Source organism: Rousettus aegyptiacus, unplaced genomic scaffold, assembly GCF_014176215.1.
Source record: "Rousettus aegyptiacus isolate mRouAeg1 unplaced genomic scaffold, mRouAeg1.p scaffold_m13_p_3, whole genome shotgun sequence".
NCBI classification, from domain to species: domain Eukaryota; kingdom Metazoa; phylum Chordata; class Mammalia; order Chiroptera; family Pteropodidae; genus Rousettus; species Rousettus aegyptiacus.
Window position 1 is genome coordinate 139772984 of NW_023416306.1, and position 27728 is coordinate 139800711.

Consider the following 27728-nt stretch of genomic DNA (forward strand, 5'->3'; position numbering starts at 1 on the left):
CATTCATTTGAAGTCATAGCAAACTTTAGATGCCTGCATTGTCTCTGACTACTCTTGCTCATATTTCATGCTCCAAGGGTTTTCTGTCACGTTTCCTCTCCCTCTCAAGTAGTTTCATTTTAAATTTTGTTAGATAATGCTAAATCATCCTCCAAAAATGTGCTCACTAATTTACATTCTCACCAAGTGAGGGCCATTTCCTTTTATCTTCTCCAACACTGACAAAGATGAAAGCATTTAGTTTTCTGCTTGATTGATGGTTAGATTATTTTAATTTGCATTTGATTGGGAGAAGTTAAGCATTCTTCATTTGTATATGAATTTGCTTTTTCTTACTAATTTAAAGATCCTTTTTAACATAATAAAGGAAATTAGACTTTTGTCACATGGGAGGTGATTTGTTTTTTTTTTTAATTTTTTTTTTGGATTTTATTTGTATTTTTCCCTTCTTTTGGAAGATTAAAATTTTTACATATTCAAATATAAGCAATTTTTTGAGTTTTAAGTCTTGGCATGCATGAAAGGTATCTTTCACTCTGGTCATAAAAATATTTTCACGTTTTCTTCTAATATGTTTATAATTTATTTTTGGTTTAGTTTTATTTTTACATAATTTATTTGTTTATGAAAATAACTTTTCAACTTTAAGAATAAGGCTAGGCACATTATTAAGTAATCCATGATTACTGCAGTAGTTCTGCTCCCCAGGGAACATTTAGCAGTATCTGGAGACATTTTTAGTTGTCACAGCTGGTGGAGGAGGGATGCTGCTGTATCTAGCAGATAGAGACCATGGATACTGCTAAACATAATACAGTACTTGGGACAACCTCCCACAACAAAGTAGTAGCTAACCCAAAATATCACTAGAACTTGTCTTAATGGTTTGATGTCACCCTGTACTAAAATCTTATAGGTAGTTGGTGTGTTTCTGTCTCCTTTTTTTTTCCATTGAGACATACCCACTCCCAGGCTAGTACTAAATAAGTATTGTAATTTTATAATGTGTTTTAATATAGGGCTTATTACACCCCTTTAAAATTATTACTATTTTAGAATTTCCCGGCTTGTATCATATATTTCAGAATTTTATGTGGAAAATAAAAATCTCTGTCCAGGCATTGATATTTAATTTTTGTTTAAATAGGAGGTACAAGATGAAAACAAATTGTTTAAATCCCAAATTGAGCAACTTAAGCAACAGAACTACCAACAGGTAGGTACTACTAAATGGCCTGCCTTTTATTTATGTGATGAAAAATTATATAATCCATGACTATCTGTAAGTATTCTTACTGCTTTTGCCTCTCCATTGAGAATAGAGTGTGTGTTTTGTTTTTCAGCTTACCTGAAGAACAAAGCAGTTTGCTATGTCATATCCAAAATAAAATCTAAAATTTATAAGGTATACACAAATAATATTACTATATGTATTCCAGCTCTGTTATGTATCTGTGTGTGTATGTTTTCAGATCTTCTATATGAGTGGTCCCTAATTTTGACATCAGAGACCGGTGCTCCTATGAGAATCTAATGCCTGATGATCTTAGGTGGAGCTAAGGCAGTGATGCTAGCGCTAGGGAGCGGCTGCAAATACTGATGAAGCTTCACCGCTCACCTCCTGCTGTGTGGCCTTGTTCCTAACTGGCCACAGACCTGACTGATCTGCAGCTTAGGGGCTGGGAAACCTTGCTCTAAAATACTTAAAATCCTATAGACATTTGTTTTAACATATGCCCTACCACCCCTTACTCCAAACAAAACTTCAATAATTGGAGAGAAACAGAAATATGCAATACTATAGGTCATAGCTTGCCACTCTTTTAAAATACTTTTTCGAGGTATAATTCTGCTTGGTAAAAATAAAATAAAAATGTTACATACAAGTTATCTTTTCCTAATTCTTATTTTGAATTCATTTGTGATATTTTTTGACTTTTGGAAGCTTAATGTAGTCAAATGTGAAATATACATTATGAAAATTTTAGGGTAAATACTTGATAAAGAAGAGTTTAAATATGTAGTGACAATGAAGACTTTATTTAGCACTCAGTACATTTTATAAATTTGTAAACGTTTTTATTTGGTGACAGACAGATAGAATATATGGTATTGTTTATCTTTGGTGTTGCCTTAATTTATATTTGAGAAGAGTTAAATTTTTGAAGTCTAGAATGCTTTGGTTTGAAATAACATTTAACTCTTTTAATAGGCATCTTCTTTTTCCCCTCATGAAGAACTATTGAAAGTGTAAGTAATAACTTTTATTCACAATTTGGGAAATGCTAACTGCTTTTATATGCTAAACAGTTCTCAGATAAACAATATAATATAACAAATGGCCATGTAATTTTTACAGTTCTATTTTGATTTCTTGAACAGCAGTTCAGTAGTGCTCAGCTGTGCCTTTGGCTGAGCTAACATACCTTTTTATGGCATTTGCATTGATTTCTTTGAACATTTTGTTGAGAGATTTTGATATTTCAGGCATTCAGAAAACATCTAATCAAATTAAACTGTACTTTGAAGGCTTATTTACCTTAAATTATCCCAATTTTCTAACACAATCACATAATTAAATAATCCAAATTTTGGTTTAGTGTCTGAATTAAAAATAGAATCTTATAATAATCTTTATGGTTGTTCTCTTTTAGGGAGATTTTTACTGAAACTTTTTTTTTATTGTTGGCCTATATTTTTCTTTAAGAGGCTACAGTTAAGGTCATTTCAGATAAGTTGTATGTTTAAGTTTGTTAAATGTTAACCATATTAAATATATCAGGTGATGTAAGTAATCTAAATGTTATTCCTCATGGCTTATTTACAGAGTTGGTGGTTTACTCGTTTAGAATTATTTACTGTTTTGAGTCGAGTTTAACTGTAAAGAGCAAAGAAGGGTAGGCAAACATAGGTCTGTTTCTGTTTCTTTTTTTTTTTTTTTTTTTTTTTAAACAATTCGTTAAAACTGTAAAATCAGCTCTTAGCTCGAGGGCCATACAAAAAGACTGTGGGTCAGGCCCCGGGCCCTTGTTTGCCAGACCCTATTTGTAGTCTGCCTTAGGGAAGAGCCATTTGTAATTTATCCAAGCTGTTCTCAACTATGACAATTGAATTGTGAATCTTTTTCATTGCTTCCTGTGTTTCTGGGAAATAACTAACTCATTAAACAGAAGCAGAAAAACATGAACCCCAAAACTGTTATGAAAATGATAAGAGAATACCTACCTCCCATTAATAGTATACTTTTGTTGTGGGTTAGCCACTTAAAGTCACAACTGATTTTATTACTCTGAAGGAAAAATATATATATTTAAGGGAGTATTTCTACATCAATTTTCACTCTTCTAGAATTGGCTACTTCACAGCCCCAGATAAAAATAAAAGTAGCTACAACCATAGCAGTTCATGTATTCATGAACTGTTTATTAAAAGATGATTTCTCTAGCGCAGATGTCAGCATGTCTTCTTGTAAAAATTTATTTAAAAAATTGTTTCTGAAAATAGGAATTCACAGATAGGCTTTTTACAGGAACAATAGCTAAGCTTAAAGAGTTTGCATTTTTTTAAGTATTATCTACTTGCTGTTTTTATTTGGTAGTAACAAATATATTCACTGTTTACCTAAAGTATTACTGTATATATTCATGTTCTGGTTTAGAATTTCAGAAAGAGAGAAAGAAATAACTTGTCTCCAGAATGAGTTAGATTCTTTGAAGGACGCAGTTGAACACCAGAGGAAGAAAAATAATGTAAGTAAATCTTTATCAGAATAAAACTTTTCTTTTTATTACTTCACTGAAATATCATGGTTCAGAATTTTTTAAAATTTGCTTTTACTTTAGATTTTTTTCTTATTCTTTGTAAGAAAGTATTTTGTGTATAGTGTTTTAGGGGGGTTATTGGAGTAATTCTATTGGAGAACAGTTTTTTTAAGTAAAAAACCAATTTGTACACTTCTGAATAATATTTTAAATATTGAAGCTATAATTATAGTTTCAGATTTAAAAAAATTAAAATATAATTGCCTTTCTGCTGAACTTTTCTTTTGGAAAATTATTCTTTCAGCTCAACATTTTAAAATTAAAGGTATTTCCTATTGTTTTGATTGGGCTAGCCTTTTTGTAAACTAAGAGTAATGCCAGTATTCAAACCAAGTATTTTCAATAATTAAATATCTATCAAAGCCTTTTGGAACGTCCCTTTTTTAACTGGGAGGTAGTTCAGATTTTTGTAATTAAGTGTGTTAGAGGTTTCAGAACCCGAATACTATTATACTGGAATGGGAAGCGATAATGCCCTAAGAAATATAAAATCCTAGTACTCTAACCAAATAGATAAATAGTGGATTAAGGTGAATTTCTTAAATTCTCTCTGATCTGAAAGTGACACCTGTGAGTAGAATCAAAACATTTTTGAGGTGAAGGAATTTTTGCACACAAAAGTATGATTGCTAAGACTTGAGCAAGATTAAAAATATTATTGAAACCTAAGGTGATATTGATTGTAAATCAATAGTATTTTCTAATGAAAGTAAAATTTTTCAAAGTTTGCATTAATTTGTTAACAAATTGTAATGTTCTCCACCCCTGAGTTTGTCAAAATTAGGTATGTGAATTGCCCTTGTATGTGTGTGTAACGTTACTGACAGCTTGGCCACAAAACCTGAGGCATATTTTCCAGTAAACCGCTAACATCTTAACTATTTTGTTATTGGGATTCTGAGATAAGGAAGGCATAGTAGATGCCAGTTTAATATAGCAGCAGCAGTAGTACTAGAGGCATTGATACGTGTGAAAAGAACCAAGACACTGGAGGCCAGTAGCTGATGGTGTCAATCCATTCTAGTTCTATCACTTCACTTGTTATGTACACTTGACCAAATTTCTCAACCTACCTGAGCTGTGGTTTCTCCATCTATAAAGTGGGAATAAGTACACCCTAGGGTTGTTGTGAGGATTAATGAGAATTTATGTGAAGCACCAAGTATAATATTAGGTACCTAACTAAGCATTCAATAAATGATGATTTATTTGCTTTTTATTTTTTGTTTTTAATCTTTTTAGATTTCTACATCTGAAGAAAGACTGAAATATAACAGAATGTCCTTTTTTGTATTTGTTAATGAAACACTATTATAATAGATCTTTTAGAGCTCAGTTTCCAATAACCTTTGTTTCTCTTCCAAGAGAATTCGTTCTATAGCCTTCCAGCCTCCCTGTTTGCCTTGATCAAGTAGCTCGTACAATTCTTGTCAGGTTGCTTTATGGCATATTTGTGCCAAGAAAGATACAGAAGCACAGTGAGTCACTATGTCATTTCTAGGTAGACTTGAAATGTATTGATTTAATAAAACATATTTAGAGAAAAATGTTAAGCGCTGCAGTGGAAAGTCCCACAGTGATACTGGGCCTTGTTTAAAAAATCACCTGTAAAGCTTTTTGCAGTACTTGTGTATTTGTTTGTAATCTTGGTTTGTGTGTTTACTTTTGAATGCTTTCTTCTGTGTCACATGTGCGCAGTAATTACTTTAAAGCTGCTGGCATATTTGATGTGTATACTAAAACATGGGAAGTGGGCATCTTTATTTTCTCATTCAGACTTCTAAACATTACTTTTTTTTTTCTAATATACATATTTTCCCATTGAAATAATTTTGCAGTAACCAGCATTTAAATGCAGTGCAAAATATTGATGAAGTTAAAAGCAAAAATCTTTCAGTAATGGATAAACTGAAATCATTCTTTCTAAAAATGATTAGGACCTTCGGGAGAAAAACTGGGAAGCAATGGAAGCATTGGCATCAACTGAAAAAATGCTGCAGGAGAGAGTGAACAAGACTGCCAAGGTTGTAATGCTAACTCCTAGAAACAATTCACTGAACTGAGAAAATCTGCAGCTTGTCATAAAATCAGACTAAAGCATTTAATTATACTGCAATTTAAATATAAAATCTCATCATCATCCTCATTTACCATCTCTGTCATCTCTGCTTTTTTCATCTACTTGAAGCTTTAATTTTGGGCATGCTGATTTGTTGTGATTACCTGATTTTTCGAGTTTTGGTGATTATTGCTTTAAGCTGAAGCAACAGGAGACCTGTGCCCCTCCCCATGTTAGCTCTTGTAAGACAGTTTGTGCCTCTTGGGTTGGTTAAGAAAACTTTAATGAAAACCTTGGGCCAAAAAAAAATCTGAATTAACAAATGCATTTAACTAGCTAGGATGTACCTACACAGTGAACTCTCCTAGGACCTTTGGGGCACACCAGGATGATGCAGACAAGGTGGAAAATGATAAAAATCTTAACCTATTTCCTCTTTAGAAAAATAAAAAGTGCAGCTTGCTGCCAGCGTTAATTTAATTGTACATAAACACAATCTTTGAGGTTGAAGCAAATCGACTGGTTTCCAATGTGAAAATAAAATATAAAAAATGTCCTTGGAGTTATTTCTAAACAGAAATGTCTCTAATACTAATGTAACAGAAATGTATACATAAATCAGATTCATCAAAGGAATCTTTGGCTAACAAGTGTTCCAAGAACAATGTTAACATCATGTGTAGGAATGCTACATTTTCTAGGATAAGACACTTTCAGCTATCACGAATTACTGTATTTTGTAAATAGAAATACCACTACTAAAAACAATACTATAAAGATGTAGTTCCATAGTGTAGTGGTTCACATGTCTGCTTTACACGCAGAAGTTCCGGGGTTCACGCCCCAGTGGAGCCACGGTCCATGGTCTACCACCAGGCCACCCTGAACAAGCCCGATATCTGATCTTGGAAGCTAATAAGCAGGGTCAGGTCTTTTTAGTACTTGGATGGGAGACCACCTAGAAAGACCAGGTGCTATAGGCATAAGTAGTAATAATAATAAAACCAATTCTATAAGTAGAATTGTCATTTGTTTACAAAGGCTACTGATACACTAGAGCGATGCAAAAATAATTTTAAAAAGTGAGACATTTCGTAGCAACTTTTTGAGGGTTTGGTTAGGACTTTAATCTGTGAGTTATCTTGGGGTAAATGCTACAGCTACTAGCACTGCTGGCGATTATTCTTGGGGCAAATGAAAATGGGTTAAGAAGTACAGGGAAGGGATCACTTCTGAATATGTTCTTGAGACTGGTTCCTTAGAAGTGGAATTAAAATTAAACTTTAGGTTTTGAAGTAGCTGGACAATAATGATGCATATTTACTATGGAATGTTTAAATAAGGGATAATTCTCTTGACCAGAGTATGTAAAGAATTCCAGAAACATATATTTCCCCACCTTCAGTGTAGTAAAGGATATTCTGAGTTCACGTTGTTCCATGGGTTTGAAGATTTCTAGTAATTATAAATAAGTTGTTTTTAAAGATTGAGAGAAATGAACGTGCCAGTTTAGTTAAGCATTTTGAAAATTCCTACCAAGAATAAATGTGGAACAGGAGTATTGAGTTTTACAGATGGATTAATAAAGTTTGTTATTTATGTGATTCATTTCATCATTCTATAAGTACTTTGTTTGCCAAGGTAACCTGTTGAATTTTAAATGTATGTCTTAGTGACATTTGAAGTACTTTTTTTTAGTAGAGTTAAATTTTTAAATCAAGTATATGTTTGTAGTTACATTTCCTTTACGGTAATGGAAATTTACTTATATATTTATTCATCTGGCCCTAATTTTCACTAAAACCTAAACTTGAGACAGCTGGCAGATATTGGGACCAAAGAAATCTAGGCCAGGTAGCACATTATTATTTCATTGTGAGTGGTTGCAGTCAGTTCTGTCAGCAATGTGATTCTGGCATAGTTCTGGTTATTTTTTTTAACTTTGTTTTTCACTGTTAAAAGCTACCTTTTAGCTTTTATTTTGTTAAAGAGACTGGGTATCTAGGAAGTATTAATCTCTTAATATCATGCCATTCCTGCAAGAAGTTGTATGCCATCTGTGATAGGCCTTCTTGCATATTACGATTCTAAAAGAGAACTAGAATTTATCCATGTTTCTTTCATCATGTGTTTGGTTATGAGTTTAAGAATTTATCCGTATTTCAGAACTCATCACCAAGTGCATGGTTGCTTCTTGCATATCTAATAATCTATAGAGAATAGAATTTAGTCTTTATTTTAATGCAATCTAGGTAGGCCTCAGCATAGGTATAAAGTGATAACGATTGAAACAGGACCACAAGTTGTGTTGTAAGGAGTAAATATTCTTGAAAAGCTTCTATAAATGTCCATGTGCACATGAAAGATGCTTTATATATATTACATTTAGAGAAAGTAAAGAAATTATAATAATACAATTTTCGATATTGGAGCTTAAGTGGGATAAAAATTGCTATCCACAACCAAGTTACTATGTCAATTGAAAACTTTTTAGCTAAAACTGTTAGTACAAACTAAAAATAACTTCTCTTCTTTAGAAGTCCCTTTTGGTTAAAACTTAGGACACGTCTTTAGATTCTTTTATCTTTGGGAAGTTTTAAAAAAACTTCTGTTCCACAAAGTTTTTTTTCCTAACAGATTTTCTTTATAGATTACTCTACCATTTCTGTGCTAAGGTGATAAGAATGACCTCTGAATTGTCTGAATTGGCAGTTAAACATTTTCCTTTGATGAGTATACCTTATTTTATGCAGTTAGATGAGTGTATTCCTGGAAAATAGACTTTATTGAATTATTGAAAATATTTCACTAAAACATCTATTTTTAAAATCAACTAATCCTGAATAAAGTCACAACTGTTTATGTGTAAAGAATGTGATTAATCTCTAGCTTTTTATTGAGTTAACTAGCTTTTCATGTTATTAGTTTTTCTTAAATTGGAGTGTGTGCATCTTAAATCTGAAATAGATTTCAAAGAGCACATTTAAATGGTGGGGGAAAGATAGGGTTGAGATCTTGCTAGCATACTTGCCTTCTCATCACCTGTTGAACTTCACAAGTGTTTCGAGATGATTTTCTTGGTTTAGATGTATATTTTTATAGGTGTCAGTTTTTTATCTTGTAGTGATAGTTTGAATATTAGATTTTTATTTTGCATGTGATGAAGTCATTACCCTAATTTTGACAAACCATGGTTTTGAGTTAATAATTAATATCCATTAGACTTGGATTTAAAATCACTAAATTTAGACATGTATTTGTAATACTTAACTTTAAATTTACAGCTGACAGAGTCCATACACAAGTGCCAGAATTAGTCTTCTCGATGCTTGGCATTGGTGAAGTAATATGCCATCAGTTTTCCTCTTTCTCTTTTTCCCATATGTACCACCCATCAAATTTTGTCTTTTTTTGTTTTTGTTTTGCTTTGTTTAGCATAAGTAGTTTTACCTAACCTTGAAGCTGGAAATATGAAAGTTGCCATTTTAATCCCCTGGCATTATAGTCTATCAGTGATCCATTTTTTTGTAGAGAAATTTACCAGCCAATAAGCCTCTATTATGTTGCTTTTTGTATAGAAATTGTTTCTTGTTTTTTTGTGCATGTAATTTAAAGTTTTAACTGAAGGAAGTATATTTTGGTTTTTGAGTGTTTTGTTTCATTTATTTGTTTTCGAATTGTCTCTGGAGGGGCAAATCAATTGATTTCTAATGGATGGAAAAGAAAATGTCCATACTGTCACATATTGTTTTGGCTTGATTAATGTAAAACATTATTTGTTATTTAGGATGCTTTAGAGATTTTGCAGATTTTTTCTTTTGGAAGCATTTTGACATTTTAAAATGAGAAGTTTTAACATTTGTCAGTATCAAGATGAATTTTTAAAATACTATGACTTTTTCCTTCCGTAGAGCTTAAAAGACCATAGGCTTGTTTTTATTTATTTATTTTTTAATTCTGTAATCTTGTAAGTTTAATTTGGTTCATCTTCTGCTTTAGGAAAGACAACAACATGTGGAAGCTGTTGAGTTGGAAGCTAAGGAAGTTCTCAAAAAATTATTTCCAAAGGTGTCTGTCCCTTCTAATTTGGTAAGATTTATTTATTATTTTTTAAACATGACATATCTTAACATTATTTAAGGAAGTTGTGAATAAGCAGCATTTGCACTCTATACTTGTTTTCAGTAGTGCACCAGTTCCTTATTCCTTTCCATTTTTAACCTAGAGTGTAAATACCATAAGACATGGGTGGTGATATTTGGCTTTTGTTCATCCGCTTGTTAAAAGTTGAATATTTCTACATGTAGTTTGTATTTAAGAAACATAATAAACTTTCTGCGTGCTACATAGGTAGGGTCTAGTTGTTTAGGTTTTAAAGATAAGAATGATAGCTATTTACCTTGAGATAATAAAGTGATAATAATATTATGAAAAGATAATATAAGATATTAAGTCAGTAGATATAAAAGGGCTTTTATACATGTATTAAATTCTCTTTCCTATTTCTTTTTTGCTAAGTAAGTCAGCATAGGAGTGATCTAAATTATATGACCTAGAGGACATTTTGTAGCGACTTTAAAGAACTAAATTAGGTTTTTAGCTGACGAATTTTTATTGAATCCCAGTATTTAAAGTTAAGTAGGATTTTAATAGTATCCATTTAATCTTGGTTCAAATTTATAATGTGAGAATGCAATTTTTTTGTAAAAGTCTTTTTTTGACTAATTTGTGCAATGGGGTATATTATTACTGTTGTACTATGAGGTGATTTCAGCATCTAATTTTTTTGTTTTTTATTTTTATTTGATAGAGTATAGAAAATCCTGACTCAGCCATATAAATAAAGCTTTAAATTAGAACAGTTTAGTTTAGTTTCTTGTATGAAACTAAACCGAAGACTTGAAAGAGGAATAAGGGTAAAGTTGATTTAAAGTATATAACAAATTAATAAACACCCTTTCAGAGTTTAAAATTCAGATAAGAAACATTAAAAATGTAGAATAGTTTACAATAATGATTTATGTTTGCATCAGCTAACCTGTTAGGACAAATTGTTTTTGTTGGTTTAAACAGTAAATGTTTATGTGTTTTTATCATTACCCATTGTGACTTTGAAAGCACTTCATGATACATATTCATTTTGAAGTATTTTCAGAATTACTGGAGCACCTTTATAGAGTTTGAAACCCTCTGAAACTTTTAGTTTATGAACTCAGAATACTTAGTTCAGGAAATGATTTACCTGAAAAAAAGTTTTGGAAAATTATTCATTTTAGGTTTTCCGTCTTTTAAAGATCAAATATATTAGTTCTGGCTCTAGTAGACGAGGCTGGATTTTAGCCCAGATTTTCTACCTATCAGTTCAGAATTCATTTACAAATATCCTTGGTCTGGGTAAATAAGATTTAATTTTGATGGTAGTACATAGGTATATTTTTAGTGTTTTATTTACATGGCTGGGTTATGTACAGCATATATAACATATTCTTTCTTGAAATTTCCATAGGGGTAGCGTTTTTTCTGTTTATGTCCTTTTTATAACCATATAATTTGGTTATTTACATTTTTTCCACCTATTTCATTTAAATATTTTTCGAAATTGGTTATTTTTACTTTTTTACAGAGTTACAGTGAATGGTTACATGGATTTGAAAAGAAGGCAAAAGAATGTGTGACTGGAACTTCAGGTTCAGAGGAGGTTAAGGTTAGTTGAAGAAGTGAAGTATCTATTTTTTAACCAGATATGGGAAAAGATGTGAATCAGACTTTGTCTTTTTGAGCCTGAGAAAGATAAAGGATATATGTGAGTACACTAATGATTTTTGGAGACTATATAAGAAGGTGATTTCATTTTGTGTACATTTTGGTTGAAATGCTATGTCTTTGTTGCATTTGATTTGTATACAAAGTTAATGTTTGCCATTTCTTTAACTCTTTATATCATTCATTTCTAAAACAATATAACTATTTCTTACTCTCTTTTTTTGCCTGAGTTTAAAGAGTAAAGGTCAATTGAGGTAGGGGGAATCTGACTGGTTTTCTAAAATATCCCCAAATACATTAGTAGGAGTGTTCAGAACCTAGCTGTGTTTTTATCATTGACTACTGAAATTTGGGAGATTAACTTTTCTTTGTATATCAAGTAGCATGTTAAAACCCCCTTCCCATGTGTGTAGCATAGGCATTGTGACCTTACTTTGCATGTGGATCTGCTAAAGAGTAACAAGCCTATTTATTATAAAATTGTGTAACATATTTTGTAGTAAGCAAACTTAGTGTGTTATTAGCAAACACCAAATGACCAAAAGGCCATTGAACTTCATTGCTCCTTAAGAAGGTTGAAATGTAGTGTTTCATTATAAAGCAGAAACTGTCATGATATACCAGAGAGTACTGAAACAAATTTGAAGCACAAAACTTACTGGTAATACTAGAGAATTTTTCTTTATTTCATTCTTTGCAGGTTCTAGAACACAAATTAAAAGAAGCTGAGGAAATGCATACATTGTTACAGCTGGAGTGTGAAAAATATAAGTCCGTCCTTGCAGAAACAGTAGGAAATGATTTTTAATCTACATTTTGGTTTTATTTTTAAATCATTAATTTATTCCTCAGTAGCTTAAGTAGTTTTTTGGGGGCATTAGAACATCAGTTTTTTAATACAGTTGTACTTTTGTCCATAGGAAGGAATTTTACAGAAGCTACAGAGAAGTGTGGAGCAAGAAGAAAATAAATGGAAAGTTAAGGTCGATGAATCACAAAAGACTATTAAACAGGTATTTAAAAAAGAAGAGCTTAGCACAGTGGTTCTCAAAGTGTGGGCCCTGAACAGCATCAGCATCACCTGGGCACTTGTTAGAAATGTGTATTCTTGGGCCTCATGTAAAACTTACTGAATATGAAACTCAGTGGGGCTAGCAACCTGTGTTTTAAAGCAGGGGTCCCCAGCCCCTCAGGCCTCAGACCAGTTTAGGTCCATGGCCGTGCAGCGGGATATGAGTGGTGAGTGAGTGAGCGAAGCTTCATCTGTATTTATAGCCTATCCCTAGCACTGGCACCAACACCTCAGCCCCACCTCAGATCATCAGGAATTAGATTCTCATAAGAGCACACTGATCCCTGGTGAAAAAAGGTTGGGGACCACTATTTTAAAGAGACCACTCCTCCCTCCCCCAAATGATTCTGATTCTCACTCAAGATTGAGACTCACCGGTTGAGAGTGTCACTAAAAGGTAATGATAAAAAATGCAAAGTGCTGTGAATGTTTCGGAAGTACTATGCGATAACATGAGATACAGAATTTTGTGGTTTAGAATGAGTTTCAAAACATTGTATTATGATCCATGATAGAGTATTCAAGAAAAAGTAAGTCCTTCTATCCTTCGTGGAACCTGAATGTTATTATGCAGTCTTATTTTTTCTCCCATTTACTTGGGCATGGTAACAAGTCATCTGTTGTTCACTTGTTTGGCACCAGCTGTGCAGAATTTAGGGTTGCTGATGGTATTCTATGTTAATCCATTTATTGATTAAATACAGCCAGTGATCAGTTAATTGTTGAAAATATTAAACACTTTTAGCTGGGCCTAATAGAATATCATGCAAATGGAATGGGTTTTGGCCACAATTTAAATAAAGTTAAATGTGATGCTCTCATTTTTAAGGTCTTTTAAAATTCAATATGGCTTTAAATGAGATGCATTTCAAAAACTTTGAAGTGTCTAAGTGATTATGGTTCTAGAAAATAGGCTTAGAAACTTCTATATCCTGGGTGGTTTACTTGGTTATATAATTGTTTCACATTTCAGATGCAGTTGTCATTCACATCTTCGGAACAAGAGCTAGAGCGATTAAGAAAAGAAAATAAAGATAATGAAAATGTATGTTATTTCATTGTTTGACTTATAAACTATGGACTCATTTTTAGCATTAAGGGTTATCTTAAGATCCGTGTTTTAAGATTTCTTTAATCTACCGATGTACGTATGCATTTAAGAATATTTTGGATAGTGTTTGAGAAGAAAATGGTTTTAAAGTCATATGTGTCATAAACTCTTATGAGGAAGCATCATGCAAGGAAATCTTAAATGTGTTAACTTTTTCTTCTCTGTTGCATTGCTAGTTGAGACGAGAACGAGAGCATTTGGAAATGGAACTAGAGAAGGCAGAAATTGAACGATCTACCTATGTCACAGAAGTCAGAGAGGTACTTATAGTAGAATTTTTTCAACCTTGCTTTTCAATTTAGATTAAATTATAACAGAATGATACAGTATTTCAGTGTAAGTTGTTTGTAGCAGAGCTTCCAAGTAGCATACATAACATGGGCTGTCATAAGGAGATCAATCTTAAACTCTAAACTTCATTGCAGCTGAAAGATCTGTTGACTGAATTGCAGAAAAAACTTGATGATTCATATTCTGAAGCAGTAAGACAGAATGAAGAGCTAAATTTGGTAAGAAGCTCGTTCTCCACTGGGTATCAAGTAGGCTCTGAAAACACTTGTGTTGACATGTGGAGAAACCATCCAAACCTTTTCTCCTTGCTAACAACATCTTTAGCTTGGTGTTTTTGTAAATTTAAGATAATCTTCATATTCTGATGAGTCCTAAGATGATCTTTCTTTTCTTGACTTCTAAGATGATTCTTCTTTCCTTAGCTCCTAACAGTGGCATGGTGGCTTGCAACTCTTTTTCCATGTTTTGTGAAGCCTAATTTCTTGAACAGCATTATTTTCAGTGAATAAAGAAATGAGACAAATAGGTAAAGATTGGCTGAACTGTGAAGATTCTCTTTTCAGAGTTACCGTATTTAACTAGATCTCTTATTTTTTAACCTGAAAGGAGATTATTAAAGGTTGAAGATGCATACTCTTCATTCAAGGGCAGTAATCCAATATAACCTCTTATTTTTAGCTGATCTTTTTATAGATTATAGCTAACAAAAAGCTTGTGAAATTCTTTATCATCAACATATCCCTTAGAGTATAGTAATCATAAAACTGTAGACTTAAAGATAACTAAAGTTAGCTAAATGTCTTATATAAAAAATATAGTACCCTATATTGTTATTAAGTTTTTTGGAAATTTGCATCGATTGTGACAGACTTAATTGTTAAGATAAACATGACTATCTCGTATGTTTCAAAAAAACAATCATTTTGTCTTTCTGTGACTTAAAAATTGTTGTAGCACATGATTAGATTTTTAAGAAGTACCTGGTTAAGCTCTGGGAAGAATATATTAAGTTTTCTCCTTACTACAAGTTAACCCTGCCCAGTTCAGAATTTTTGCTATATGTACCAAAGAAAATATCCTAACTCATTTATTTGTGGTTGATCTTCTGTATTATGGCAGTGATTTATGGGAATCAACTTTCAGAGTAGGGCTCTATGAAATGTGCATATAGAGCCCACCCACACTCCCCTCTTTATTTTTAAAATAAAATTTTTGTTTTATTTATCTTCACTTTCTTTAATTGAATCATTCTCACTACAGTGTAAGGCTAGTGTTCTACCTATGTTTGTTATACATTGCACAGATAAGGACTGTGCTATGCCACAGCTATAAAACTTATTTCATAATGTGTTTTTAAAATTTTCTAACTACACTTGTTGGGAGATAATACTTTTAACTTTGGTGCTTGGTGGCTAACTCCAGCAGTGACATCAAACCCATGAGATTCTGCTTGAGTCTCTCAGTCTGATACTCTCTTTGTATTTTTTGTCCTTTCTGTCAAGAGGCCAATTTTGAGTGTTTTTTGTTTGTTTGTGTGTGTGTGTGTGTGTGTGTGTGTGTGTGTGTGTGTATGCATGTGTGCGTGCCTTGAGTTTATAATCTTTGAGTTTTTCTGTTTCTTCGTTTCTTCAAGAAAACTGTTGCCATAGTTTAAGATAAAATAGTTTTGTTCACCTGTACATACATTGTTTTTAGGCCAAAGGAATAACCTCTCTGATGTATTATATCAGAGTTAAGTAAAGGAGCAAAAACTGAAGCATTTGGGTATTTAAAGTTCCAAAAATAAAATTTCCAAGTGGAATGTCCTCCACCTAATTCTCCCTCCAGTTTGAAATGTCAGCATCTTATATTACCCTCTTTGGGGCGTCCAAAACTGTTTGGAGTGTTATGCCAGTGGGTGGGAGGCTGAATCAATTAACTTGATGAATTTAATAAGAAAATTATTTTTTGTCAGTGTAGTCCATTTCCCTTATTTGTATTTATTTGGAACAGTTATCAAGAGGAGAGGCATTATATATTAGCACTAGAGTTTTATAGAGCTGTATTACTATTTTGACAAGTTGATTATTGAGAAGTGTTATCTTAAGACATTTCTTGTTGGTGCAATTAGGCCAGTGTGACCTTGCACTGATCTCTTCAGTGACATCTTAAATGAAGATCAGAATTTAAATTTTTGACATTTTCATTTTACTGGATTTGTAACCTTATGTTCACTGTCTTTTAAAATATTATATAATTGACTCTTCTTAACTGAATTGTATAGGTCAGGAACGCCTTTAAAAACTAGTAAAATTTCTGACTACTTGCTTTTTAATTTAGAAGAATTTAAATTTGAACAAACTACTTTATGAACAGTAAAAGGTACTTTACAGGAATTTGATGGTTTTGTTTTTATATTCCCAGCTTTCTACTCTAAACTCTGGATTGATTCTATAGCTTTTCTGACGTTCACCTTTACAGATGGGAACCTCCACTGCTTATTAGCTTTTCTATACATCTTTGTGCAGTATATTGGCTGATCCACTGTGTGCGTAATAACTGTTAGAGATCCTATTCTTGCTCATTCATTCTTCAGACCTAGAGGTTTTAGCATAATCAAAGAAGGCTGCAAATTAAGTTAATTGTGGTGGTCTTTTATTTTTACAGTTAAAAACACAATTAAATGAAACACTCACAAAACTGAGAACTGAACAAAGTGAAAGACAGAAGGTAGCTGGTGACTTGCATAAGGTAAGGTACTGCTTGTGCAGAAGGTGCCATATCATCATGCTGTATTATTCCTTGAATCTTAAGCAAACATATTGCTAATTCTGGATTTATTCTTTTTCATCATTATATTAATTGTTTATAAATTTAAGCTGTTAGTTTTTGGAACTGAACTTCTGGGTTTTCCCATTCTTAATTTGCTTTATCATTTTATCACATTTGTATAATTAATTGTTTTATAAAGTATAGATTAAACTTTTAATTGAAGTTATTCTTTTTAAAAAATTTGGTGGCATCTGTATATATTTTTATTGGGATTTGCATATACAGTCATTTATCTTTAATGGACCTGAAAGATTTATAGACCTGATGTTTCAGAAATGTGTTTCTTTCATTTAGTTCTTTGTAGAAATCATTTTTCTTAATAGGTGATTTTTAGGATTACAGTTTTTATTTTTTTGCATTAGATTGATAAGTTATAATTCTGAGGTATATTTAATAGTGTCATTCACATGTTCTTATTGCTACTTTTTAGAGCTATGATTGTATTTATGAGAGGGTCATTAGTAAGACATGTTACTTTTTCAAAAATTAAAAGAAATATTTTTGTTGGTTTAATATGAATATAGCTTATAATTGTTATCCAAAAGTCTAGGAATCTAGAGTTCTTTCTAGTTATTTTGGTGTTATTGTTACCAGTAGATAAAATAGGAACTTAAGAAGTTCATTTTAGAGCTCAAACGTAGATACATGATACATTGTCAAGGTTGAGCAATCTAATTTACTTTGATAAGTGATGTTAATTTTTTTTTACCTCTGACCAAAATATATAGCATGCAGTTTTAGCCTCACAATTAGTTTCTCAGAAGGTACTTTAAGAATATTAAACAGGTGCTCAAAGATAATAGATATGCCATGTTATTTATGATGGCTAAAATAGCAACCATAGGTTATAGTGAGCTGCACCATATCTATAATAGGAATAGTGTGCAACACCTGATTGGAAATGCACAAAAATATTTATTGACATGAGAAAGGTTAACAAAATACTTTGTAAAACAAGGAAATATAAAATAGCGTTTATGTTAAAAGACCACTTACATAAAACTTTCTGCAAATTTACTATTTGCCCATATGCTCAGAAGAGAGATCGAAACCAGGGGTCAGCGAAACCACAAACTATTTAGGATTTATGGCCCACATATGGTTTCTCTCACATACTCTTCTTTGTTTGTTTAACATAACTCTTTACAGGAATGTAAAAATCATTCTTGTTAGCTGTACAAAAACAGACTGTGGCCAGACTTGGCTGACCCCTCATCTAGACAAATGTGAACCTAAATATCAACTGTGTATTGTTTGAACTTCCCAAAACAGTGAGCCATATGTTTTTACCATCTGGTGGGGGAGGAAGCTGTGTTCATTTTGGAGCAAAAACTGAATAGGTTAACTTTACATTGTATTTTTAGAAGAGCTTTAATCTTGTACAAAATGTGTAAGAAGATCACTTTTTTTTCCTTTATATATTTGTCAGTTGTAATATTTGTAGGCTACCATGTACCTTTCCTTACAGGCTCAACAGTCACTGGATCTTATCCAGTCAAAAATAGTAAAAGCTGCTGGAGATACTACTGTTATTGAAAATAGTGATGTTTCCCCAGAAATGGTATGCATTTCTTTAACCTCAAATCTTTGGGCTAATTACCTCATAAATTATATGAAGAATAAAACATGCAAGATCCATCTCTGACTTAAAAAATGCCTTTGTAATTTTTTTCTATCAGTTGTGTTGCATTCATCTTTTTCTTGAGATAGCCCGTCTCTGTAATGTAGTGTTTTTATTAATGTTTGTTTTCACTGTAGCTTAGTGAGATATTATAGTAATTTTAATATTTGTGTTGGGAAGTGTTGTGGTATACAGCTCAAGAGTATATAGGCTGTTAGACTGCCTTCCTTAGAATCCTGGCGCTGCTACTTAGTAGCCGTGTGACTGGGCAGATTCCTCTTTATGCTTTAGTTGCCCCGTTTGTCAATGGCAATGTACCTATCTTGTAAAATTGTTGAAACAAATGAGTTACTATATAAAACAGAACAGTGCTAAGCACTTAGAAAGAGCTCAGTATATGTTTACTGTTATTTTTACTGTTATGAATTACTGTTACGAATGTACTCTCCTTTGGTGCCCACATATTTTTTTCTGAAAGAACTGGATCTATATCTGATATTCATAGATTACAGTTTTTCCCTTTATGGCCCAATGACAACATTTATGACACAACTTTGGCACAAATTAATTTGCACTTACAGGTAGCAAACACCATTTTTCTGTGGTTTTTATTATTGATTTTTGTGTCATTTTCCAGATTTTTCATGTTTGTATTTAAAATAACAATGAAATATTTTCAGGTTTTGGTTGCAAGTGGCCTTTCATTGAGTTTGGAGTTTTTCATTACTTCCATTTTCTTTTTAGGAGTCTTCTGAGAAGGAGACAATGTCCCTAAGTCTAAATCAGACTATAACACAGTTACGGCAGTTGCTTCAGGAAGTAAACCAACAGCTTACAAAGGAGAAATAACACTACCAGGTCTTAGGTAAGAATAACTCAAGTATTACTGTCTGTGGGTAATTGACATAATGTGTACACGCAAATGTCTGGTAGTGTGTGTTTACCATAAATACAGAAGCTGTCATTGCTTTAGTGGAAATAGTCCTTCTTTATCTCTTTCAGAATCTCCAAATGATAGCTTTAGCTTTTCTTGGAGTTTAATTTCCATCTTGTACATATTTTGGTCTTGTAGTTTGGAGGGGGAAAAAAACACTTTTTCTTTGCCTCCATTGACCTTTATATAAAACAGATGCTTGGGTTTTGTTTATTGGCATAATGTCTGCAACTGCTTCTTTACTTTATCCTGATCTTAGTTCTAATAAAGTATCTGTGTGGTTTTTTTTTTAAATGACTTTGTTAAATAAAGTGACTGATGTTTTTACTGACTTAAGATGCTGAACTGAAAATCAGGTCATCACAATTTCTTTAAATTGGAAGCTGGGTTTTATTGGTCTGCTTATAAGTAACGAAATGCATTTTTTAACTTCTAACGTGACAGTCTTAATGGAAGTTAAATATACCCATCATTAACCAACCCATGTCATAAAATTTTATTGCCCATATTACTTGGGAAAGCTTAGATTTGTTGGCATTTAAAAATGACTTTTGGGGATGTAGTGTACAGCATAGAGAATAGAGTCAATAATATTGTAGTAACTATGTCTGGTGACAGATGGTTGGTAGACTTACTGTGGAAATCACTTTGTAAAGTATATAAATGTTGAAACACTATGTTGTATACCCGAAGCTAATATAATAGTATATGTCAATTATGATTAAAAATAAATTTTAAAGAATATAAAAATATTTTTTAAATGACTTGTATTTCAGCTGCTGAATACAGATTGATTGGTTGGTTGATTCTTGGGTTTTACTTGTTTTAAGAATGATTTAAATCACACTGTCTTGGATAGTTAGGATATTCAATACACACCGAAGCTGTTCTAAAATAACCATGGTATCCTGGAGATCAGTAGAGTGACCTGTTCTTTCAGAACCCCAACTTAAGACTCTTAAGGCTATGCAGAGGCCTCAGGATAGGTTAAGTGTCATGGAAAAGTTAGGATGGACCACCATTTTGATTACAGAGGCATTCTGTCTCACTTTTACAGAATGATTGTCCTTTTGCCTTCCTGCCTTAGCATATGGTGTCCTTTAAAATGCTTTTTCGGGTCAGTTACCTCTAAGAAGACTTTACAAATAAACCCAGCTCATTTTTTTAACTTGTCAGCAAAAAAATAATTACACCTTAGTCTTTCAGCCTTAGTAAGCTGACTTTTCAATTTTCTAGAGTTATACTTCTGCCACATTACCCACTTTCCCAAATTAGGAAGTAACCGTGCTTCCTACTTCACACTGAAACTCTCCTTTCCATGTCTTCAGCCTAACTCTCTTCTCTCCACATGCTCATTCTGTTCTGAATTGAAAACATGCTCAAATTTTATTTTTTCAAAGTCTTATTTTAACCATGTACTTCCTTTAGATTACCATATTATTTTCCTTACTTCACTGTTTAACAAAGATTCTTAAACTATTCTCACAATATATACTTCTTACTTGCTATTAACTCCTTCATCTACTCTAGAATGGCTTCTCTACCTGCCATTTCCAGTGAAATAGTGATTTACTAATTGCTAAATGAAATACATGCCCTTCTTTTGCATCTAAGATACTGGAAATAGTTATAAGCTACATATGCTGGTCAGTCCAACGGCCTTTGTGTTATAAGGGAAAGGCTTCATTTCTGAGAGCTTAAAAAATTACATGATCTTCTATTACCCTTTGCCTTTAGACCTCGTTAATAGTACCTCTCCAGCATTTCAAAGGTGTTCTTTAATATATTTTTTCTCTCAAACACATGGGCTGCTGATATTAAGTCTTGTGAACCATCTTTGGCTTGCCTTTTTCCCCATTGCTTTAATCATATTAAATTTGACACTTGTACATCATTAGTAGTAACACTTTCATTTCTCAGATTTCCCCCCTAACTTACAAAATTGTAGTAATTTGTTCAAATAAATAAAAAAAAGTACTCTGGCAACACAACTAAAACTGAACTGTTGTTTGGCAGGCATCTTCCATAAGTGATAACTGCATTCTTTGTCAGCTGATGAACATAAATCCAAATTTGGCAAGTGAAAGAAAGGGTGGTTGAGCATCAGGATAGAATGGATTGTATGAAGGTAGAGGTCTGCTAGTCACTTAAGAACTCTTTCCTTCCATAGTTTTTACTCAGCACTGACAATGCTAACCCCTCCTTACAGATCCCTTGGTTCTCACAGCTCATTAAATGTTTGTTACCTTCAGGTTTTTAACTTTAGCTATCATTTTTGCTCAGTATAGTCGTCTTCTTGTGAACTCTTCTAAAACTACTACTAGATAATTAAGATGTAAATATAATTTTTTTAAAATCAGAATATAGATAATAGGTTAAAATCTGATGTCAAGAAACTTCTTTTTAGTATATACTGTAAATACATAGGAATTGTTTAAGGTAATGCTATACATATTCAGTAAGGGAAACACTATCTTTAAAAGACAAAAATAAAAGAGGTGATATGTAGTAATTTAGTTTTCTAAATCCTAATATGTAGTACTTCACAGTACTTAGCATTTCTGTGAACTGTTAGGGGCAGGTATATCCTCAGTTTGTAAATCCTTAACCTTTTCTTAATCATCTCCTATACCTCTCTGTTCCCACTACCCCCCATACCCCCCCAAAAAAGGCTGTAATTTTCCTCACTTTTTATTTTTAATTAAGATAATTTGTTCTAGCTTTGCACTGGCAGCACCAATTTTTATAGTACACTTTTTTTGTTCCTAGATATCTCCTTTTCCTTATGTTTCAAATTTGCCTACTTCTTAGTGTTTTAAGTATATATCTGACAATGTCAGAAAACTTTCTCATCCCAGCGTCTTAGTCTCTTTGGGCCCCCATCACAGAAATCCCATAGACTTGGTGGCTTAAACAGCAATTTATTTCTCACAGTTCTGCAGGCTGGGTAGTATAAGTTGAAGACGCCAGAAGATTCTGGTGAAACCTGCTTCTTGGTTTAAAGGTGGCCACCTTCCTGCTGTGTTTTCACATGGCAGAAGGAGCAAGGGAGGTCTCTGGGGTCCATTTTGTAAGGGCATTAATCCCATTTATGACAGTGGAGTCTTCGTAAGGCCCCACTTCCAGGTACCATCACACTGGGGGTTAGAATCTCAGCATATGAATTTTGGGGACACAGACATTGAGATCATAACCAGTTTGTGGAATCCTTTGGAGGAAGGATGACGATTTTAATAGCTGATGATTTTAATCACTTCATGATTATGCCTCTAACATGTAGCCATTATCATTTATTTAATCGTCACAACAACCCAGTACAGTAGGTAGGTGGTATTATTATTAATATTTTAATTCCCATTTTGCAACAGACTGGAAGAGGTTCTGTAACTTGCCCGAGGTCACACAGCTAGTAACTATTAGCCTTTGCTCTTAATGGGTACTTTTCTTTTTCCTAATTCAGGCACTCTTGTCACTGCTTTATTTTTCACCCATTCTGTCTGATCCTTTATTGCTAGCTTTTATAGTTTTTTCAGTCAATTGTGACTTGGTATTTGGTTTATCAGTAGTGAATTGGAGAGGCTCTCGATGTTATCAAAAAAAAAAAAATTGAGGCGAAGTTTCGTCTGTGTGTTTTGTATGTATATGTTTTCCCGATTCCCTTTGACAAATAGATTCTTTTATGATTCAGTTGTCTCTTGTTTCTGAAGTTCTTTTGTAGTGCTAATGAAGTATTAAGAATTAAAGTTTCAGATAAAAACTAGCTTTTCTTTCTACGCTTTACACTTGTCATATAGATCAGGTTTTTATTTTCCGTAATGTGTTTACATAGCACTTCATAGTTTAATATACCAGTGGGCAATGCAGACTTTCTGATCAGCTGTTAATCTTGTTTTAATTAGAGAACATGATAGCCAGTGATAACTTTGCTTTTTAACTTTCTAATTGCTTCTTTTCCCCTTAACTTTTTATTTTGAAAAATTTCACATGTAAAGAAAAGTTGAAAGAATAGTACATTACATGCCCTTAACCAGCTTCATCTCTCTATGTGTGTACATATTTTATTGATGTCATACCATTTGAAAATAACTTTCAGGTAGGAAATTTTATACCTAAGCACTTTTGTATGCATCTTTAAGAGCAAAGACATTCTCTTACAAATTCATGGTACCATGAGAAACAGTAGTTCTGTAATATCATCCAGTATTAGTTTCCCCATTTATACCCAAAATATCTTTTATTTTTCCCAAACCAGGATCCAATCAAAGTTCACATGTTGCATTTGTTAAATCCTTTGTATTTTAAATTCTTTAGTCATTTTACCTGACTTAGAAAGCTTCATATGACCTCAGAAAATCTCTTTCCAAAACTTAAGTTATTTATTTATGGATGGAGAATTGTAAATTTCAGTCTCTTTTCAGTGCTACTCATTCACCTTAATAGCTTTATAGTTCTCTTGAGTAGAACTAATAAAAACAGATTCCCAGTGTTGTTCTTGTAAATGTTTTAAATAGGATTTTAAAATCCCTATGTTATTCTCAGTTTGGTCTGAGGTTTTGCCTCACATATTTTAAAATCCCCATTATGAATTCTGAGATTTTTTTCTTGATTTTGATTACCATTAATATTAATTGCTTTGATCCTAGTTGAAAGGGCCATGCTAGATCAAATGAAATATGTACTTCTGGTGTTTGACAAGTGTCTTCTAATTGCCTTTTGTTTTGAAATGAATTTCTTTCTTTCTGATCTTTTACAGAGTGAAGTAATTGGGGAAATCATTCAAGGATAACAGGAGGCATTGTATTATATTTTGCCAAATTAAAGCCTTATTTATGTTTTCACCCTTTCTACTTCGTCAGAAACACTGAACAGAGTTTTGTCTTTTCTAATCCTTGTTAGACTACTGATTTAAAGAGAGAGAAAAAAGCCAACTCTGTAGACACCTTCAGAGTTTAGTTTTATAATAAAAACTGTTTGAATAATTAGACCTTTACATTCCTGAAGATAAAATAAACATGTACTCTTTTATTTTGCTCAATAAAATTGTTCAGAAGATCAAAAGTGGTAAAGACAATGTAAAATTTAACATTTTAATACTGATGTTGTACACTGTTTTACTTAACATTTTGGGGAGTAACTGCCTCTGACTTCAACTCAAGAAAACACTTTTTTGTTGCTAATGTAATCAGTTTTTGTAATGGCGTCAGCAAATAAAGGGATGCTTATTATTCAGACTTGTTTTAATTTTGTTGAGTTTGAACAGATTTCATTAGGACTATATATCAGCATAATTTAGAACACAATTAGTAATTGCAACCTTTGGACAAGATAAGATAGGGTATCGTTGTTTATGTAACTTCTCTAACTGGAGCTCTGGGTCTTCTTTGTGGTTCTGTGCATTGTAAATTCTGTCCAGAGTGCTGTGGGTCACAGAAAGGATGAGGCAAGTATTTAGAGTTTCAGACTTAACCACCCCCACTTCGGGTTGAGGAGTGCTACTTTATTTTTATTACTAATGTTTTAAGAAATAAGAATTGACTTAGTTTCCTTGTCAGGTACTGTGTTACACAGTTTTTTTGTCATTAAAGTTTTTTTTTTTTCCCCCAAATAATTGGCCGAACACTGAGCCCTTAGATACTAAAAAACAACTGACAAATACTTTATGCCATTGAGTATTAAAGTACCTGTTAGGCCATACAGTGGCCTCCTTGCTCTTTTAGTCATGCTTCTACAATGAGGCCTTTCCACTGTGTTCTCTCTGACTTAAAACTCTTCTGTTAAATATCAATCTTGGTTTATTCCCTCACCATCTTGAAATCTGTTTAAATGTCACCTGTTTCATGAGGTCTTTCTTGATCATCCAGTGTCCCCCTGCCTCCCTATCCCCCTTACTATATTCATCTATAACATTTATAGTCTTCCAAGATATATTTGGTCACTCCCTAGGCTCCTACCAGAGAGGAGGCACCACGAGGGCAGGAATCACCTCTTTTGTGATGATTCTCATCCCTAGGCCTGAGAAAGCACCTCACACTTAATCGTGCTCAAATAATTAAATGAATGAATGGATGAAATTCATTTTTGTAGCTTGAGGGTTAGCTAAAGTTTTGCCTTCCAGCTCTTTTAACTCATAGCACACGCCCCAAATAGCATTTCTAAGATACATAAAGTGAAGAGACTGCTTGCTGATGGCTGGGGATGACTACCTGGGGATTTGGACTTCCCCAGGCCATAATCTGGCTGCTTTCAGCAAACCATTCAAACCATTGGGAAATTGATCTAAAGGCCAGATACTGCATCAATATCCTTACTCTCTCTTTTCTTTGCCCTTGCCTATATAGATACTTAAGTCTCTGCCGTTTGAAAAAAATAGAAACAAAAAACAAAACAAATTTCACCTTCTATTTTACAACATTTTCTTGCTATTCTCTTCCTTCAGAGTATAGTTTCCCAGAAGAATTGTTATTTTTCAACCTCCTTCTGTTGGAATTAAAAAAAAAAAATTGCAAGAGTCTCTGAGGACTCAGTCCAGTCTCAGTAATTTGTGTCCCCTTCCTCAACACCCCAACCAAATAAATACATATTCATCTTCTTGCCTCTGCCATGGCAGGAAGTTTACAACATTGCGTGTTCCAATTTGGGACAGTCGTAGTTGTTAATGGTTATTAAATTATTAAAAATTGTGTTCCACTTACATTAATTTGTCCTTCCTTACTCCAGAATCACAGGAAAAGCTTATCACACTGTCATTCAGTTATTCTTCAGATATGCCAAGATAGCTCCATGCGAGATCTCTCAAGTCCACTTATTTCCAGTTTGTTAGTTGCTCTGAATGATGAAAATCCACATTAGTCTTCTCATCTCATCCATCCCCAACTGTCCACCCTTCCCCAGTGTGTTATAAACAGCTAGTAGAGGAAGGGAACATCAAGAGTGACAGGGAGTATGTGTTCTCAGTTACTAGTGGCTCCCCTCACCACTGTTGCGCCAATTGAGTCAAAAAGCCCTACTCAGGTTGGGGAGAACCTACAGGGAGGGGAGAATGACCAGTGTAGTTGGGAGCAAACTTGTTGATTCCTCAAAATAATAGATGTGGAAGGGAGGAGTGAGGGGATACCTGTGAAGCAGGCTATACTCTTCAGTTTGGTGTGGCGAAACTAGTAAGTTTCTTGGAGGTCAGTGATGTTGTGTAAAGCATCCAGGCTTGAGTGCCTTGCAGGTGTTCACCCCAGCAGCAAGAGCTAATGGAGTCTGCACCTGTGGGCAGTAGCAGAATTTCTCAGAGTTTGAACCAGGACCAGATTTTGCACGTGTCTTGCATCCTAGAACAGACTGCATATGGGTACCTGCCACTCATGGGATCTTCCCTAGATATGTATAAAAGAACCAGCGACCACCAGGAAAGAGCTGCACCTGCACCCTCAGTTGTATAAAGAGGTGTTTTCCCTTTAACCCCATCCATCATCTGGGTCCCCAGAGAAGGGAGAGCAAAGGACGAGTTGGAGAACAAACTCCTTGTTGCTGCCACTAAGGCCAGTAGTCAAGCCTGAAGTGGGAAGACTAGGCTGGGTTGGACACACATTAACCAAAGTTATAGGATAGCTATGGGATCTGCTCCCAATATGCTTGAGAGGGAAGTGCTGCAGAGGGTGGCGAAGACCATGGTTGGGAAAACAAGACCAAGTCCTGGCTGTTCTACCAACTGGTTGATAGAAATTTCTGTTTCTTCTTGACTCAATTTTTGTCATTTATGTTTTCCTCAAAACTTGGGCCATTTCATATTCATTGGTGGAATTCTATAAGACAGCATCAGTTATACAACTTACCAAATGCCAGACATTTTTAAAGCACTTTCTTTAATTAGCTCATTTAATCCTCACCAGAATTTATTGGAATGCTTTTATTACCATCTTCATTTTATAGATAAGGAAATTCAGGCACAGGGAGGATAATTGTTCAAGGTCTCACAGCTACTAAGGAACCGGGATTCCAATCTTCAACTTAAGGTTTCTAGCTCAATTCACTTATTCAAACTCGTGTGTGTGTGTGTGTGTGTGTGTTCACATAATTATGCAGTCTTACATTTAAAAACTTCATAGGTTTTTTACCTTCATTTGCTCCTGGTGTTAATGTGTCTTCTCATTTCCCCCTGATTGTACTTAACAAAGGATTGTCAACCTCAGTGTTTCTCAGAGTGCAGTTCACAGAGCCTTGGGCATCCCTAAGACCCTATACTGGAGTCAGCAAG

The 27728-nt window shown here is 33.4% G+C and overlaps 1 protein-coding gene across 9 annotated transcripts in view; it reads left to right on the forward strand.

Annotated features, from left to right (window-relative positions):
* Positions 1-24714, forward strand: part of KTN1 (kinectin 1) — a 90815-nt gene extending 66101 nt beyond the window's left edge. For 3 of the 9 annotated variants that reach the window (XM_036238348.1, XM_036238351.1, XM_036238349.1), the window contains 15 exons: positions 1148-1216; positions 2213-2250; positions 3659-3749; positions 5759-5845; positions 9880-9969; positions 11504-11584; positions 12344-12433; positions 12564-12656; positions 13689-13760; positions 14003-14086; positions 14252-14335; positions 16764-16847; positions 18397-18489; positions 19294-19414; positions 24237-24714. In XM_036238348.1, coding sequence (XP_036094241.1) covers positions 1148-1216; positions 2213-2250; positions 3659-3749; positions 5759-5845; positions 9880-9969; positions 11504-11584; positions 12344-12433; positions 12564-12656; positions 13689-13760; positions 14003-14086; positions 14252-14335; positions 16764-16847; positions 18397-18489; positions 19294-19398 — 1161 coding nt within the window. In that variant the 3' untranslated portion in view covers positions 19399-19414; positions 24237-24714. The remainder of the gene's footprint in view (positions 1-1147; positions 1217-2212; positions 2251-3658; positions 3750-5758; positions 5846-9879; positions 9970-11503; positions 11585-12343; positions 12434-12563; positions 12657-13688; positions 13761-14002; positions 14087-14251; positions 14336-16763; positions 16848-18396; positions 18490-19293; positions 19415-24236) is intronic. The other 6 variants (XM_036238353.1, XM_036238355.1, XM_036238352.1 and 3 more) reach the window with 5 other exon arrangements.
* Positions 24715-27728: the final 3014 nt, after the last annotated feature.